This window comes from Narcine bancroftii, chromosome 6 (genome assembly GCF_036971445.1).
Source record: "Narcine bancroftii isolate sNarBan1 chromosome 6, sNarBan1.hap1, whole genome shotgun sequence".
Taxonomy (NCBI): Eukaryota; Metazoa; Chordata; class Chondrichthyes; order Torpediniformes; family Narcinidae; genus Narcine; species Narcine bancroftii.
The window spans coordinates 222,682,724-222,697,094 of NC_091474.1; the positions used below are offsets into that span (position 1 = coordinate 222,682,724).

The following is a 14,371-nucleotide window of genomic DNA, read 5'->3' on the forward strand; positions in this document are numbered from 1 at the left end:
ATACCTGAAGGTCTCTCTGTTCAATAACAATTCACAGGGCCCTGCATTTCACTATTTATGTCCTGCCCAGGTTAAACTTCCCAAAATGCATCAATTTGCATTTGTTAGTGGACATGTATAAAGGAACAAGTTAGAATAGGGGAATGAAATTCCTTCAAGACCCGATATAAACTTGATGACTCTGAGAATCTCATATTCATGAAATAGTATCTATTTATTTGTATATGTGAATACTTGTCCTGCACATATATTGTGTTTTGTGTGTTATGTCTGGTTGGGTGTCTATGTGTTTTGCACTGAGGACCGTAGAACACTGCTTTGTCGGGTTGTACTTGTGCAATCAGATGACATTAAAGTTGACTATGGCCTCCTTCTATCCCATGAGTGGACTGTGAAAATCAAATGTGCTTTGTCTCTTCTATGTGGGTGCACTTATCCAGTCAGTGGCGGCAACAAAGTAGAATGAAGAACTGAGGGGAGCTTGTGGGACATCAGCATTCCAAAGCACAGTTCTACAAAACCTCCAGTGAGCTCATTAAAGCACACTGAAATATAATTACACGTGGATCAGGTAAATATAAGTATTGCATTTCTTTCAATCAAGGCATTACGTGAAGTTGAAAGATTTTTGTCTGGTTATAAATGCATTGTAATGTAGAGGACATTTACCTCGCAGTTTACTCTTCTCCTTTTTAACAGGATGGGATTTTCATGTTCTGTGATCTTCTCACCAAAACCATTCTGTATCTGTTTCCGTTTCGCTACGTCTTGTACACTGCAGGCTTCTGCAGCTCTCTCTGGACCAAAACCATCCACATCATCATCTTTCACACATATTTCCCTCTTGACCACATCGATATTGACTTTTGTCACTGTAAGTGGAGAGAGGGGCAGAAAGTATCAATTCATCTGACAATGCAATAATAACAACATTGATGTCTCAGTTGTATTCATCATCAAATTCAGAGTTTACTTTGGTCTGATTTTCCTATGACGAAAATTGAAGATGACACAGACATGAAGCTAATGATGTCCAAAGAGTTCCCAAGTTTTTCATTCTTTATCTTTATGTTTAGATCTCGTTCCCACTTTTGTTTGGGTTTATAGCTTATTTCATCGTTCTCTTTCTCTTGCAGCTTGATGTACATGTTTGTTATAAATCTTTTGATTATTGTTGTTTCTGTAATCACGTATTCAAAGCTGCTTCCTTCTGGTAATCTCAGTCTGCTTCCCAATTTGTCCTTTAAGTAGGTTTTCAGTTGGTGGTATGCAAACATTGTACCGTGAGTTATTCCATATTTGTACTTCATTTGTTCAAAAGATAATAAATTATTTCCCGAAAAACAATTTTCTATTCTTTTGATCTCTTTTCTCTCCCATTCTCTAAAGGAAAGGTTATCTATTGTGAAAGGGATTAGTTGATTTTGCCTCAATAATAATTTTGGTAGTTGGTAATTTATTTTTTTCCTTTCTACATGAATGTTCTTCCAAATGTTGAGTAAAATGGTGCAGTACTGGGCAACTTCTATGTTGCACCAGCTTTTCATCCCACTTATAAAGTATATGTTCTGGTACCTTCTCCCCTATTTTATCTAGCTCTAACCTGTGTGGTCCAATCTGGTTTTTCCCTTGTTTCAGATATTTCCAAGTTTAGGCAATTGATAGTTAGGTCTTTTGGGGATAGAAAAGGAATGTGTTTCTCAAAATACAAGTTTTATACAGGTTTGTTTTTGTAAATAATTTAAGGCGTTAACCATGATAGGGAGTGTAGTTCGACAGACAAAGTTTTAGATACAAGAGACGGATACAAGGTTGAACAAACTTGTAGTGGCTTACAATAATCTGTTGGAAATTTCATTAAAAAAAAATGTAGACATACAGCACCAGGCCATTTCTGCTCACAAGTCCATGCCGCCCAATTTACACCCAATTAACCTACACCCCTGGTATGTTATTTTGAACAGTGGGAGAAAACCGGAGCCCCAGGATAAAACCCACGCAGACATGGGGAGAATGTACAAACTCCTTATAGACAGTGTGGGATTTGAACTCCATTCCTGATCGCTGGTGCTGTAAAGGTGTTCCGCTAACCACTACACTAACCGTGTAGCCCTAATTCTTAGATAATTTTTATTTTCAAACTGTACACTGGACTCAGGAAAATTTATTCCAATGGATGCTTGAAATTGCCCTTGCTCTTAATCAAGCTGTAATGGGTATAAAAGTTGAGAAACTCCTGCTCCCACTGCTCACCAAATCTGGCGAAGACCAGATTGTTATTCGACATCCAAAATGTGGATTTTGGAAGTAATCTGCCAAGGTACAGCACAGTGGCACAGGTGGAAGAACCACTGCCTCACAACTCCAGTGACAATGGTTCAATCCTCACCTCTGGCATGTGGAGTTTGCACCTTCTCCCTCTGATTATGTGTGTTCTAGTTTTGAGCCACATCCTAAAGATGTGCAGAGTATTAGGTTAACTCACCGCTTGAAATTGTCCCTGTAGGGCAGATGAATGGTAGGATCAGGAGAGAATTGGTTGCAATATGGGGAGAGAGTAAAACAAATTATGGTCGGACTAGTGTAAATGGATGTTTTTATGTCAGCATAAATGGGAGACTGAAAGTCTTGTTTCTATGCTGTATATTCCAATGACCCTATGACCGTAATGAAAGCGTTGTTTAGGTTTTTAGAACTCATTGACTTCTGAAGAGAGAGAGTTGCAAGGAGGGGACAAAGAGAGAGGGGGGAGGAGAAACAGGGGGCAAACAGAGAGGAGAAGGGGAAGAGAGAGAGAGAGAGGATGAACAGAGGGAGAAGAGATAGTGGGGGAAAGGTTGATGTTTTGAGGCAAAGGTGTATGTAGAATTTATTACAGAAACCTATATGGTTAGTTTTGTGATGTGGAGGTAAATCCTTAGTCATTTAGAACATGTTCACAATTCAGTGGGGCAGTCTAGACATCATGTACAGTGAAAGTGGAGAAGATAGGTGCTTGTTCTCAAACTTTTCTGTGTTCTGCTGAAGGTGCGCCTGAGGACAAAGGGAACAAGGACACCATTCCTGCAACCACAAGATGCCAACCTGGCAAGGGATGGGAAATGTTAAAGCCAACATGGACAATTTGCTTGTTTTATTTTAAAATGTTGTCATCAAATTGTTCAATGACAAAAATGGCATGAAAAAATGTTATTGAGAACCTACCAAAATGAACTGGCTCAGTCAGATGACCGCCTCCGATCGATCTGAAATCTTGACTTTGCTTCTGCCACACAAGCTGTTGGAATATCTCCAGCATTTTCTGTTTTTATTTCAAGTTTCCACCATCTGTGTGTTTTGCCTTTCCACGGATTTCTAACAAAGACTAAAATATACTTCCCTCATTCATCCACCTACACTATTATCCATGCTTGCACTCAAATTTCTGCACAGTGCAATAGTTTAGCTGACTGTACAATATGACAGTCATTTTCTGAGCACACAGTTCCAACAGGGAATTGGTTTCTAGAGTACACCAGAGATTTGCCAATATATTTTCTGCTCAGCAGAGTATCCTGATTTCCAAACACGACTGACTGGAACACAAGTTGACTTTGTTACCAGAGTTGAATTTTAGGGGAGACATCATGGTTTTTTTAATATACACAGAGAGTTGTACCTGCCTGGAACGCTTTGCTGGGGATGGTGCTGGATGCCAAAACATTAGGAGCATTTAAGAGACTCTTAAGTAGGCACATGGATGGAAGAAAAATTGAGGGTTACGAGGTAGGGAGATTTAGTACTTTTTTTTAAGGAATATATGGGTTGGCACCACATAGAGGGCTGAAGCCTCTGTACTGTGCTGTAATATTCTATGGTTTTTTGCTCTAAAAGGAAGTCCCACTAGAGTGTTCATGAATTCTCCTGTAACATTATACATTTAAAAGAGGACTGCGGGAGGAAGATGTGGGAAATTCTGTACTAGCAGATTCTGAGACACCAGGCAACAGGCTCCAAAAGCAACTTCTATTTATGTAACTCTCTTATGTGCTGGGGTGAAGTCCAGAGACTTCTCAAGCAGGTATATTATGAACGTCACTTTTTGAACACACACTAGGAATATTGTCATCTGATGCAGCAATCCCCCACTTGCCAGAAAAGTTACTAAGTTTTGCATCTCCTTTGGATAAATTCTGTTATTTATCTTTATATTCAAGAGTCTGTGGGGTAGGGAGGCAGAAATCTGGTATTAAATGCCACCAATTAAAAAAAAACCTGCAGATAATGAAAATCTGATATATGCCGAAAATACTTGAAACACTCAGCTAGTCATGCGGCATCTGTGGAGAGAAACAGGGTTAACGTGTCAGGTCTGAAAGTCATTGGGCAGAATAATGACAGGACTGACAAAGGATCTTCGACCTGAAATATTTGCTCTGTTTCTCATTCAACAGATATTGTTTGACCTGCCATGTAGAATATGTTGTCCAGTTATTCTGCTCTTATCTTAATTTTTGACTTTATCAATGTCCAATTTAGGTATTTTAAGGTACATAAAAGCATGATTAGGACTGAAACAATACTAATATAGAGGCCTCGTGATTTATATAAGTGGATTTAAACACAAAATATTTGCCACACCATTACAAAATGTTTTTTAAATCCCTTCCAATTATTTGAAAGCAACTGGAGCAAGATTCTCCCAGCTCCTGCTTCCCTGAGTTATGGCTGATTGTTGATTGCTGGTTAGTTCATTACATATTTAAAAACAGGTCATCTTGAAACCAGCAATGCAGCAAACAAGACATCTTTCTTCTTGGGAGTAAAAGAAAAATGGACTTGAGACCTGAGACTTGCATGCAAGAAGGAAGTTAATGATAGCAACTATAATGTTGGTTCTAAATTGCCACCAAGCATGAGAAACAGCCACCTAGTCAAGATTAGCTATTAACAGTTACATAACAGGTGTTTAATGGGATATTGCTACTCAAGAGGAACAAAGTAGGATATAAATGACATAAAGTAAGCTTCTGTTTCCCAGTGAAAACCATCACATGACTTTAAAGAAAATATAATTTACATTCATATCAAGACAATTACCCAAACCAAGAGGGTTATATATTGGAGGAAGTGCGCTATCAGAAAAATCATGTAAAATTGTCTTTAGTCTCAACTTTGCAGATCACATTTACTCAAAAATAACTTGCTGTCAGGATTTTTTTGTCTGTAGTTCCAATTCTGTCTGCTAAACACAAGATTTTAAAGTATGGGCTGTTTTTCTGCGATTAAGCACAAAGAAACATTAATTGAACTTCACAAGTTACAAGAGCTCTTAAAAATAATGAGTCTGAAAATAAAACTATTAAAGTGTTCTGGCCCAAAATATTCCCTGCTCTATCTCCCACTGACCCTCCACACATTGCAGGGAGGGTCTGCAAATCTAAGTCCTTGCTTGGCATGAGTCCCATTATATCAAAAAGGTCATTAATTCCCCCACCAAAAAAAATGTGCAAAGGAATTTACCAAGTTCTTCTTTTCCCAACTCTTCATCCTTACTGACTGAAGGGCTTAGACCTCTGAATGGTGCTCTGAATCCAGACTCTTCATTCTTTTCTGTAATGTTCATTGTTTATCTGTACTAAAGTATTCTATAATTAAAGGAAATAAATACCAGATAAAATGTGTATGTAAACAGCCAATAAAGAGATGCAGATTTACAAGTATCAAAGTTATAAATCTTCCACACATAAACTCGTTAGACATTAGTTTCCTGAGGATAACTCATTCATTGGGTAATTTAGCCCAGGGATTAATCTGACCCTTTCTTGGACAATCTTAAATCCATTGAAATGAATTACAAATGTCTGAGGAAAAGGGTGTCAGTGGGCATGAAACCATTGCTCACATCATGTCTCTCTGTCCATTTCAAGATCCCAGAATGTGTAGCTCTATAGCAAATCACATCTTAAATATTGACCATGCATAGCGGTGAGTTATTTACACTAACTGCATTCATTCAAAATAATTCACAAAGAAGTCTGAAAACAGATGTTACTCCCCTTGACCTCAGTAGAGTATAAAACAGTGTGGAGCTGAGGATATAGGAAAGACTGCAGATGCTGGAATCTGGAACATAAAAACTAATTAATTTGGCCCAAAATATTGACCGTTCTTTTTCTTCCACAGATGCTGCTCAATCCAATGAATTCCACCTGATGGTTTGTGTGAAAACTGGGCCTGATAATCAAAATATTCACTTTGACTGGCATGACTAGACTATTACTCTCTGTCAGATGGTTCATGGAACACGAGAATAAGAACAGTCTCAACCCCAACCTGTTCCAGCTCAGAATTTTTTAAACCCATTTACTAACTACTTGGCATCAAACATGCAGAGACAGGCATATAGAATTGTTGAAAGGTCATCAACTCGGTGAAAGACATGCTTTGGTCTACCTGAAACCTCTTGGCCTTCCAGCACAGTGAGATGTTGGTGAAGGAATGCTGCCAACTGGTACATTCCAGGCTGCAGGAATGTGTGCTGAGGGACAGACTGGGGCTTGGTGCAGCCAACATGAGGGCCCTGTGGGGTAAGAACACAATCTCGAGTCCTTCTGTTACAGGGCATTGAGGGACTGAGACTGAGAGGATGTCCCTCAAACATCAAATAGGGAGAGTAGTATAACTGGTCAGGGATAGTAATACAGCTGCAGAAAGGGAGGGCGCTGTGGAGGGAGTGTCTACTGAGTCAGTGTGGGTGGAAGTCAAAAATAGGAAAGGAGCAATCAATTTATTGGGAGTAGTCCATAGCCCCTCAAATTGCCTTCCTGACTCTGAGGAACAGATTAGTGGGCAGATTTTGGAATGGAGCAGAAATAACAGGGTTGTTATGGGAGTCTTCAACTTCAAGAATATTGACAGCCACCTCCTTACTGCAAGAGTGATAGATGGGCAGAATGTCAGGTAAGTCCAAGAAGGATTCTTATGGACCAGCTGACAAGAGGAGAGGCCATGCTGGATCTAGTTCTGGGTAATGAACCTGGTCAGGTGACAGACCTGTTGGTGGGGGTGCATTTCGGAGATAATGACCTCAACTCCCTCAGCTTTACCATAAGTATGGATAATGATAAAAGCAGACAAAATGGTAAAGTGCTTAATTGGGGAAGGGCTAATTATGATGGGATGAGGCAGGAACTTGGGAGAGTAAAATGGAAACATGTTCATGGTAGAAAGCACTGAATAATGTGGAGGATGTTTAGGGACCACGCATGGGGGTCTGGTGAGACAGGGAAAAGATGATAGGAAAAGGGATCCGTGGCAGAGAAAACAGGTGAAGCAGCTAGTTAAAAGGAATAAGGAAGTATACAATGGATTTAGAAAGCAAAAAGAGGAAGGGCTTGTGATGAACTCAAAAGAGACATGAGAAGGCCTTGGCAAGTAGAATTAAGGAGAACCCAAGGCAATCTATGTGTATGTGAAGAACAGAAGGATGACAAGAGTGAAGGAATGGCTCCTTAAAGATAAAGGAGGCATCGTGACTGGAGGCGGAAGAGGTAGGGGAGGTACTAAGTGAATAGTGTGCTTAAGTATTCACCAGAGAAAAGGACCTTGTTCAAAATTAGGTAAAAATAGAACAAGCCTATATGATGCAACATGTTGAGATTAGGAAAGAAGTACTGGATCTTCTTAAAAACATTAGGATTTGATAAGTACCTGGAACCGGATGAGGTATACCCCAGGTTACTATGTGAAGAGAAGGAAGAGATTGCTGGGGTATTGGTGAAGATCTTTGTGTCTTACTTGGCCACATGGGAGGTGCCAGAGGATTGTAGAATGTAAAATGTGGTCCCCTTGCTTAATAAATGAAATAAGGAGAATTCAGGGAATTATAGACCTGAGCCTTACATCAGTCGTATTGGAGAGAATTCTTAATAACAGGATTTATGAGATAGTTTTCTCAGGGATAGTCAGCATGGCTTTGTGAGGACAAGGTCGTATCTCACAAGCTTAAATTGAGTTTTTTGAGGAACTAAAAAAGAAATCGATGAAGGTAGGGCAGTAGATGGGGACTATATGGATTTTAGTAAGGCATTTAACAAGGTTCCCCATGGGAGACTCATACTAAATGCCATGAGGCATGAGATCCATGGAACCTTGGCTGCATGGATTCAGAATTAGCTTGCCTATAGAAAGCAGAGAGTAATAGTTGGCAGAAAATATTCTGCCTGGAGGTCGATGACTAATGGAGTTCTGCAGGATTCTGTCCTTGGACCCCTTGGAGGGGTTATGGATAGTGATGTAGGTTACATTAGAATATAGATAGGATGCAGAGTTGGGCTGAAAAGTGTCAGATGGTGTTCAATTTGGCTGTGCAATGTGATGTATTTCGGTAGGTCCAACATGAAGGCAGTGTACCTGGTTAATGGCAGGATGCTTAACAGTGTGGAAGAACAGAGGGACCTTGGGGTCCAAATCAATAGATCCCTCAAGATTGTCATGCAGGCTGATAGCGTAGTTAGGAAGGCCTATGATACGCTGGCCTTCATTAGTCAGGGGATTGGGTTCAGGAGTCAAGAGGTCATGTTGCAGCTCTTGAAATCTCTGGCGTGACCACACTTAGAATATTATGTTCAGTTCTGTTCATCTCATTACAGGAAGGATGTGGAAGTTATGGAGAAGATTTATCAGGATGTGGCCTGGATTGGAAAATATGTGTTATCAGGCAAGGTTAGCAGAGATAGGGCTTTTTTCTTTGGTGCGAAGAAAGAAGAGAGATAACTTAATAGAAGTCAACAAGATTATGAGAGTCATAGATAAGGTAGACAGTCAGCACCTTTCACCCCAGGGTGGAAATAGCAAACAACAGAGGACATGTGTACAAAGTGAAGGGTGGAAAGTTTAGGGGAGACATCAGGGACAAGTTTTTTTGCATAGAGAGTTGTGGGTGTCTGGAATCCATTGCTAAGGATTGTGGTGGAGGGTGGAAAAATAGGGGCATTTAAGAGACTCTAAGACAGACACATGGATGAAAGAAAAATAGAGGGTTATGAGGTAGGGAGGGTTTCCTTTTTTGGTAGGTATATATGGGTTGGTACAATATTGTGGGCTGAAGGCCCTGTATTGTGTGCTAATGTTCTATGTCCATTAATGGAATCATATGGGAATGACAATAAGGATGTGAAAAAACTTTAACCGTTTTTCTTTTTTTGTAAACAATTTATTGTGAATAAAGTTTATTTTAGGGGAAAAAAGTCTGGGAAGTATGCCCATAGGGACAAAATCTGCTGCAATTATCTTTTAGCTGAAAAGAAACCCTGTCAACAGTGTAAAGCTGGCTGACTACCTGAGATCTGCTGCCTTCAACCCAACAGGAGCACAATTCACCTTTGCTACAGTAAAACCACCCAGTATCCGGCACCTATTGGGATTGGTAGATATCAGATAAGTCCATTTGTGCCAATTTTAAACTTCAGTACTTTTTACCTATTTATCTTATTCAATTTTTTTTTTGCCGGTTGTTTGAGGCTGCCGGTGCCTGAATTCCAGATAACGGAGATTTTACATCAACATGTTCAAAAATAACACATGGGTGGGTATTAACATCTAACCCACAACTGGCCTACTTGCTGTTAGCCTTGAGACAAATGTAGCAAGATGTGTCAAACACATTAGAAGTTTCTCACAAAACTGTCCAATGCTATTCTTGTCCTTGCCATCCACCCTGATCTATACGCGCCTGTGTGCAGTTTTATCCACAGACACCAAAGCTTATGAATGTCCAGCACTATTCAGCTGTGTGAAATATCACATGAACCACAGAAAAAAAACAATATTCTGGTGGAACTCAGTGGGTCGAGCAACATCAGTGGGGTAAAGGGAATTGTTGATGTTTTGGGTTGGAAATCTGACCCACTGATGCTATTTGACGCGTTAAATTTCCTGTTTCTTGATTGTTTCATGCTTTAGATTCCACATCTGCAATCTCCCATGTGTCCTCTCCACATCAGGAGGGATATTGCCACAATGAAGCTCTTCCATTTTCAACATAATTTTCAACTTGTTGGTTGCACTGTCTATATCCTAACACACTTGCAGCAGTTGTTTTCATGGCATGGACTTAACAATGAGATCTTGTGGGTGGCAGATGGACTTGCATCTGCCATGAGCTACTCAGCAATTTTCTGCTGTGGATCCAAGTGACTAACTGCCTGGATTTGACTGGTCAAGTCAACAGTGGGCATTTCGTCATCATTTTTGGACTGAACCATGCCCTCTGTAGACAACCAGCATCCTGGGGAATTTCTCAAACAAATTCATATTTATTGCCATTCGTACTAAGATTCAGTGACAGTGTGAGTGGACCAGTAGATAATTTGTATGTACAAGGCAGCATGGTTAGTGAAGTGGTTAGCGCGACACTATTACAGCGCCAGTGACTGAGGTTTGAATCCCACACGGTCCCTAAGGAGTTTGTATGTTCTCCCCATCTCTGCACGAGTTTCCTCTGGGGGCTCGGTTTTCTCCCACTGTTCAAAAAGTATGGGAGTTGTAGGTTAATTGGGGTATTTGGGCAGCATTTTCTCATGGGCTGGAAGGGCCTGTTACCATGATGTAGGTTTAAATTAACTGTCTTTGTACCTGGTGGTATGTGATCTCATACTTACGCATCTTCTGCATGACAGGAGAGGAGTAAGGTAATCGTGGCCATGTTGGGAGCCTTTTAATATATTAATATCAGAGACAGAGGGAATTATAGATGAAGTCAATGAAGAGAGAGGAGGGGGGTTTGTGTGATGGTCTGCAATTTCTTGCCATCTTGGGCAGAGCAGCTCCTGAACCTGATAGGATGCACCTGTGATATGCCAAAGATGAACAATGCCCTCTGCTTTCTTGGCCATTTGCTTCAATGTGGGTGACCAGGAAAAGCCACTGGAGATGTTTACACCTAGGAACTTCAAGCTGTCTGCCATCTCCACCTTGGCACCATTGATGCAGCCCAGGGAATGAGCTTCATCCCTCTTCTGGAAGTCTTTAACCAGCTCCTTGGCCTTGCTGACCTTGAAGAAGTAACAGTTGCCTCAGCACAAGTCACACTCCCTCTCTCTCTTGCAATCCAACCCATCATTTGAGGTTCAACCCAGACGGTGGCTATAATCTGAACCCTGTCCAAAATGTGGAGAGTGTAACAACATGCTTCATGAACGACATCTGAACGCTATCCTTTGGCTGAGAATGCGTGTTAACGCTCAGTAAGATGCTCCAATTAGTTATATTTTCAAGACATATCATGCGGGCTGCATGAGGAGAGAGGGGGGGGGGGGGGGGACCGCGCCGGCAGCATGGGGGGAGGGGGAGCGGGTCGCACCGTGCGGACTGCATGCGGGAGAGGGCGGACTGCATGCGGGAGAGGGCGGACTGCATGCGGGAGAGGGCGGACTGCATGCGGGAGAGGGCGGACTGCATGCGGGAGAGGGCGGACTGCATGCGGGAGAGGGCGGACTGCATGCGGGAGAGGGCGGACTGCATGCGGGAGAGGGCGGACTGCATGCGGGAGAGGGCGGACTGCATGCGGGGAGGGGGGCGGACCGTGCCGTATAGGCTGCATGTGGGGAGGGGAGGGGGGGGCGTGCCGTATAGGCTGCATGTGGGGAGGGGAGGGGGGGGCGGGCCGCGCCGGCTGCAAGTGGGGAGGGGGGGGGCGGGCCGCGCCGTATGGGCTGCATGCGGAGAGGGGAGGGGGGGGGGGGGACCGCGCCGGCAGCATGGGGGGAGGGGGAGCGGGTCGCACCGTGCGGACTGCATGCGGGAGAGGGCGGACTGCATGCGGGAGAGGGCGGACTGTATGCGGGGAGGGGGGCGGACCGTGCCGTATAGGCTGCATGTGGGGAGGGGAGGGGAGGGGAGGGGAGGGGAGGGGGGGGCGGGCCGCGCCGGCTGCAAGTGGGGAGGGGGGGGGCGGGCCGCGCCGTATGGGCTGCATGCGGAGAGGGGAGGGGGGGGGCGGGCCGCGCCGGCTGCAAGTGGGGAGGGGGGGGGGGCGGGCCGCGCCGGCTGCAAGTGGGGAGGGGGGGGGGGGCGGGCCGCGCCGGCTGCAAGTGGGGAGGGGGGGGGGCGGGCCGCGCCGGCTGCAAGTGGGGAGGGGGGGGGGCGGGCCGCGCCGGCTGCAAGTGGGGAGGGGGGGGGCGGGCCGCGCCGGCTGCAAGTGGGGAGGGGGGGCGGGCCGCGCCGGCTGCAAGTGGGGAGGGGGGGCGGGCCGCGCCGGCTGCAAGTGGGGAGGGGGGGCGGGCCGCGTCGGCTGCAAGTGGGGAGGGGGGGCGGGCCGCGCCGTATGGGCTGCATGCGGAGAGGGGGGGGGGGGCGGGCCGCGTCGGCTGCAAGTGGGGAGGGGGGGCGGGCCGCGCCGTATGGGCTGCATGCGGAGAGGGGAGGGGGGGGGCGGGCCGCGCCGGCTGCAAGTGGGGAGGGGAGGCGGGCCGCGCCGGCTGCAAGTGGGGAGGGGGGGCGGGCCGCGCCGGCTGCAAGTGGGGAGGGGGGGCGGGCCGCGCAAGCTGCGTTCCGCCCACCGTGAATCTCAGTGGGAGCCGAGCGGGTTTCGCCATGTGCCCAAGTGAGCAGGGACAAGGCCAGCGGACCTGCGAGAAGCCCCCGCCGCGCACATTCCACGGGGCTCTGGCGGCGTGGGGGGGCGGGGGGAGAGTCTGCAAATCGTTGGGAGCAATCAGGCTTGGGGGGGGGGATAAGACGCCACGACGAGTCTGGACACGTAATGCGTGGCGCCATGACCCTCCCACGGCTCGTCCTTGGTCGCCGAGAGACCCACACGCCTCGGGTTGGCACAGAATTGAATCCCCCGCAGCTGCTTTATCCTGTCGTCAAAGGGCAGCGATCGCTCCGCTTACCTGCTCGGCCCCGCCGCACCCGCCCGTGTCCGTGTCCGTGCCCGGTCCGGCTCGGCGCAGCGCGCTCTCCGCCCGTGTTTTTTTCTCCGGGTGTCCGCTCCCGTGACGTGACTTTGTGTCATTTCCGCAGCCAGCAGAGAGGGGGAGGGGGAGAGAGAGGCGAGGGGAATAATCCACGGGAGAGGGCGTGAGGGGGGGGGGGAAGGGGCACAAACACCCGAGGGGGGGAGGGGGAAGGGGCACAAACACCCGAGGGGGGGAGGGGGAAGGGGCACAAACACCCGAGGGGGAGGGGGAAGGGGCACAAACACCCGAGGGGGGAGGGGGAAGGGGCACAAACACCCGAGGGGGGGGGGAAGGGGCACAAACACCCGAGGGGGGGAGGGGGAAGGGGCACAAACACCCGAGGGGGGGAGGGGGAAGGGGCACAAACACCCGAGGGGGAGGGGGAAGGGGCACAAACACCCGAGGGGGGAGGGGGAAGGGGCACAAACACCCGAGGGGGGGAGGGGGAAGGGGCACAAACACCCGAGGGGGGAGGGGGAAGGGGCACAAACACCCGAGGGGGGAGGGGGAAGGGGCACAAACACCCGAGGGGGGAGGGGGAAGGGGCACAAACACCCGAGGGGGGAGGGGGAAGGGGCACAAACACCCGAGGTGGGGGGGGGGAAGGGGCACAAACACCCGAGGGGGGAGGGGGAAGGGGCACAAACACCCGAGGGGGGAGGGGGAAGGGGCACAAACACCCGAGGGGGGAGGGGGAAGGGGCACAAACACCCGAGGTGGGGGGGGGAAGGGGCACAAACACCCGAGGGGGGAGGGGGAAGGGGCACAAACACCCGAGGGGGGAGGGGGAAGGGGCACAAACACCCGAGGGGGGAGGGGGAAGGGGAACAAACACCCGAGGTGAGGGGGGGAAGGGGCACAAACACCCGAGGGGGGAGGGGGAAGGGGCACAAACACCCGAGGGGGGAGGGGGAAGGGGCACAAACACCCGAGGGGGGAGGGGGAAGGGGCACAAACACCCGAGGGGGGAGGGGGAAGGGGAACAAACACCCGAGGTGGGGGGGGAAGGGGCACAAACACCCGAGGGGGGAGGGGGAAGGGGCACAAACACCCGAGGTGGGAGGGGGAAGTGGCACAAACACCCGAGGGGGGAGGGGGAAGGGGCACAAACACCCGAGGGGGGAGGGGGAAGGGGCACAAACACCCGAGGGGGGAGGGGGAAGGGGCACAAACACCCGAGGGGGGAGGGGGAAGGGGCACAAACACCCGAGGGGGGAGGGGGAAGGGGCACAAACACCCGAGGGGGGAGGGGGAAGGGGCACAAACACCCGAGGGGGGAGGGGGAAGGGGAACAAACACCCGAGGTGAGGGGGGAAGGGGCACAAACACCCGAGGGGGGAGGGGGAAGGGGCACAAACACCCAAGGGGGGAGGGGGAAGGGGTACAAACACCCGAGGTGGGGGGAAAGGACACAAACACCCGAGGGG

The 14,371-nt window shown here is 47.6% G+C and overlaps 1 protein-coding gene and 1 long non-coding RNA gene across 6 annotated transcripts in view; one reads left to right on the plus strand and one right to left on the minus strand.

Moving 5' to 3' along the window:
* The window catches only part of LOC138737054 (uncharacterized), a 36,844-nt gene extending 31,123 nt beyond the window's left edge, over window positions 1–5,721 (plus strand). Inside the window, exons 2-3 of the long non-coding RNA XR_011340734.1 lie at window positions 441–571; window positions 3,028–5,721. This is a non-coding gene — a long non-coding RNA (uncharacterized lncRNA). The remainder of the gene's footprint in view (window positions 1–440; window positions 572–3,027) is intronic.
* bend3 (BEN domain containing 3) overlaps window positions 1–14,371 on the minus strand; it is a 31,581-nt gene that overhangs the window by 12,418 nt on the left and 4,792 nt on the right. The window contains exons 1-3 of one of the 5 annotated variants that reach the window (XM_069887489.1): window positions 12,879–13,098; window positions 5,503–5,627; window positions 670–872 (exon numbers count right to left, since the gene is read on the minus strand). In XM_069887489.1, coding sequence (XP_069743590.1) covers window positions 670–872; window positions 5,503–5,605 — 306 coding nt within the window. In that variant the 5' untranslated portion in view covers window positions 5,606–5,627; window positions 12,879–13,098. Of the gene's footprint in view, window positions 1–669; window positions 873–3,204; window positions 3,365–5,502; window positions 5,628–10,643; window positions 10,784–10,831; window positions 10,930–12,878; window positions 13,099–14,371 lie in introns of those variants that run through there. The other 4 variants (XM_069887491.1, XM_069887492.1, XM_069887493.1 and 1 more) reach the window with 4 other exon arrangements.